General features: G+C 42.5%; 1 protein-coding gene across 1 annotated transcript in view; it reads left to right on the top strand.

Moving 5' to 3' along the window:
* The window catches only part of LOC138952282 (solute carrier family 22 member 4-like), a 14,979-nt gene that overhangs the window by 9,508 nt on the left and 2,971 nt on the right, over positions 1 to 2,500 (top strand). Inside the window, exons 3-4 of the mRNA XM_070323918.1 lie at positions 607 to 799; positions 1,467 to 1,700. Of these exons, the coding sequence (XP_070180019.1) occupies positions 607 to 799; positions 1,467 to 1,700 (427 nt within the window). The remainder of the gene's footprint in view (positions 1 to 606; positions 800 to 1,466; positions 1,701 to 2,500) is intronic.

Below are 2,500 nucleotides of genomic sequence, written 5' to 3'. Positions count from 1 at the left end.
TCTCTCTCTCTCTCTCTCTCTCTCTCTCTCTGCTCTCAACAACCCCTTTCCTGTGGCCAAGGCCCCGTGTACGTGAAATGATCCACACTCAGACTTTCTTCACCATTTGAAATAACACGCCTGTCTGCACCTCTGGTGCAACAATTCAATCAAAAGACAACATTTTCTGTCTGAAACACAAGGACTCGCAATAGAAGCATAAATGATACATCCTTCTGTACTGCTCTCTCGCTTTGTTGTTGTTGTTGTTGTTGTTGTTGTTGTTGTTGTTGTTGTTGTTGTTGTTGTTGCTGTTGTTGTTGAAAAAACGAAGTAATGATTGTTCTTGTTGCATGCACTGTGGTGAGCTTCGTCTTGACACTTTTCGTATCATTATTGAAACATCCCATGTTTAAACGACGCATGCAGGCGCATGCGCAGCGGTGAAGTTGTTTTCTTCGTAAGTACCACGTTTTTCTCTGCGATTTAGATTGTTTCGTCCTTCATTTGTGAAAACGGCCGTTTTTGTGTGTTCAGGCGCTTGCACAGCGATGCACTTGGTTTTGAGCCCAGCTATAGCCCATCATCATTTGTGAAAACCAACATGGTTGTTTTTTCTCCTCGCAGGCGCATGCGCAGTGGTGAGCTTGGTTTTCCCCCTGGAGTTTATTGGCACGGAGTGGAGAGACGCCTGTGTGTGTTCGGGGGTGTGGATGGTGGGCGTCGTGGTGATCTCCCTTGAGCTGCTCGTGACACGACACTGGCGCTACCTGGCCTTCATCTCTGGTGGCATCGGGCTCCCGCTGGTTGGGACCTATTTGTAAGTTCGGGTCCACTCCACAAAGCAAGCAGCTAAACGCGAAATGCAATACAGAACAACACAAAACTCAAGTACTTGAAACTCAAGTTAACTCAAGTAAACTCAAGTAAACTCAACTACGTACCAATCTAAACTAAACTAAAACTAAACTAGAGCTAATTAAAGCTAAGCGAAGTTTATCCCAGCCCAGATAAGCTCAACTCAACTCAGCTCAACAATTCAGCTCAGCTCAGCTCAGCTCAACTCAACTTAATTAAACTCCACTCAACTCCACTCAACTCAACTCTACTCAACTCAACTAACAAACAAATTAATGAACATAATAACCAGACATAGCCGGATGTTTGAGCAAGAATATAAACGTGTTTGGGTTAGGGAGCGGAGATGGGAGGGTATAAGAATATAGAAAGAGTGTTCGTCGTTGAGTTGGTGGTGGTGGAGAACAAGAGAAAGACTGACAGACAGACAGACAGGCAGGCAGGCAGACATACAGATAAACGGACAGGGAGACAAGTAGGCAGACAGAAATAGAAGCAAAGAGAAACTAGATGTTTTGTATGTTATAAGAAGACAGAAATAGAAGCAATGAGAAACTAGATGTTTTGTATGTTATAAGAAAGGTCAGAGTGTAGACTTTACATTCCCTCCTCTGTTGGTGTTGTTGCAGTATTGCGTCAGAAAGTGCAAGATGGCTGCTGTGTCATCAAAAGTTCCCGGATGCAGAACAAACACTGAAGGAGATCGTTTCCTGCAACTCCTCCTCTGTTCCGGATTTCCTGTCTCTCTTCGACAAATCGCGCGCATGTGTAGTGACGAACATGCATCATAAACGCTATACTTTCTTAGACCTGTTCCATTCCCTGGAAATGACCAAGTGGACTTTTGCACTGGTTTACACGTGGTAAGTGTGTGTGTGTGTGTGTGTGTGTGTGTGTGTGTGTGTGTGTGTGTGTGTGTGTGTGAGTGTGTGTGTGTGTGTGTGTGTGTGTGTTTGTGTGTGTGTGTGTGTGTGTGTGTGTGTGTTTTCTTACCTACAATGATAATAGGATTCATTTGTGATAACTGACTGAGAGCAATTTATTAATAGACATGTGGTGAAAATAGATATTACTGCGAATGTTGATATCAGTTTTTAGCCACGTCTGTTATGATTTGTTTGCAGTCGTTTTTAATCTGGACTAAGACAATATTTGAAGCGATCCTTCGAATATGATGACGTCATTTTGGATCATGTGGCAACCAATAATTTGCTTTTCAGTACTTTACCATAAAGTGTTTTATCTCAATAATAAAAGAGAGTGTGTTTGCCAGCTACAGCAAAACTAGTCTGACCTGATCGCGTACACATTTAGCAGGTCACATAAACCCTGTCCTTGTTGGTCAGATAGGTCTCTAGGTGCATTAACATTGTAATTAAAACAAATATCAACATCTCCTTTGTGCTTGGTGAGACCAAAACTAAACCACAACAAGGTGTGATTAGGATAACGCCCATTAATTTCCACGGTTTATGGTGCGTATTGCAACAGCCAGTAGTAACAGATCTACGAACCATCTCTGAACAAAATTGTGCTATATTGCCAAGCTGGTCACCGCTGTTTTGGGAAATAAAAATCGAATGTCAAAAAGTGCAGCAAGTGTGAGTAATTCCATGTCTGATATCTATTTATTACCAAAGCTGGCGTTCTTTACTGCAGTATT

Source organism: Littorina saxatilis, linkage group LG2, assembly GCF_037325665.1.
Source record: "Littorina saxatilis isolate snail1 linkage group LG2, US_GU_Lsax_2.0, whole genome shotgun sequence".
In the NCBI taxonomy this organism is placed as follows: Eukaryota; Metazoa; Mollusca; class Gastropoda; order Littorinimorpha; family Littorinidae; genus Littorina; species Littorina saxatilis.
The sequence above is the reverse complement of the archived record's forward strand: the minus strand, read 5'-3'. Positions and strand labels throughout refer to the sequence as shown.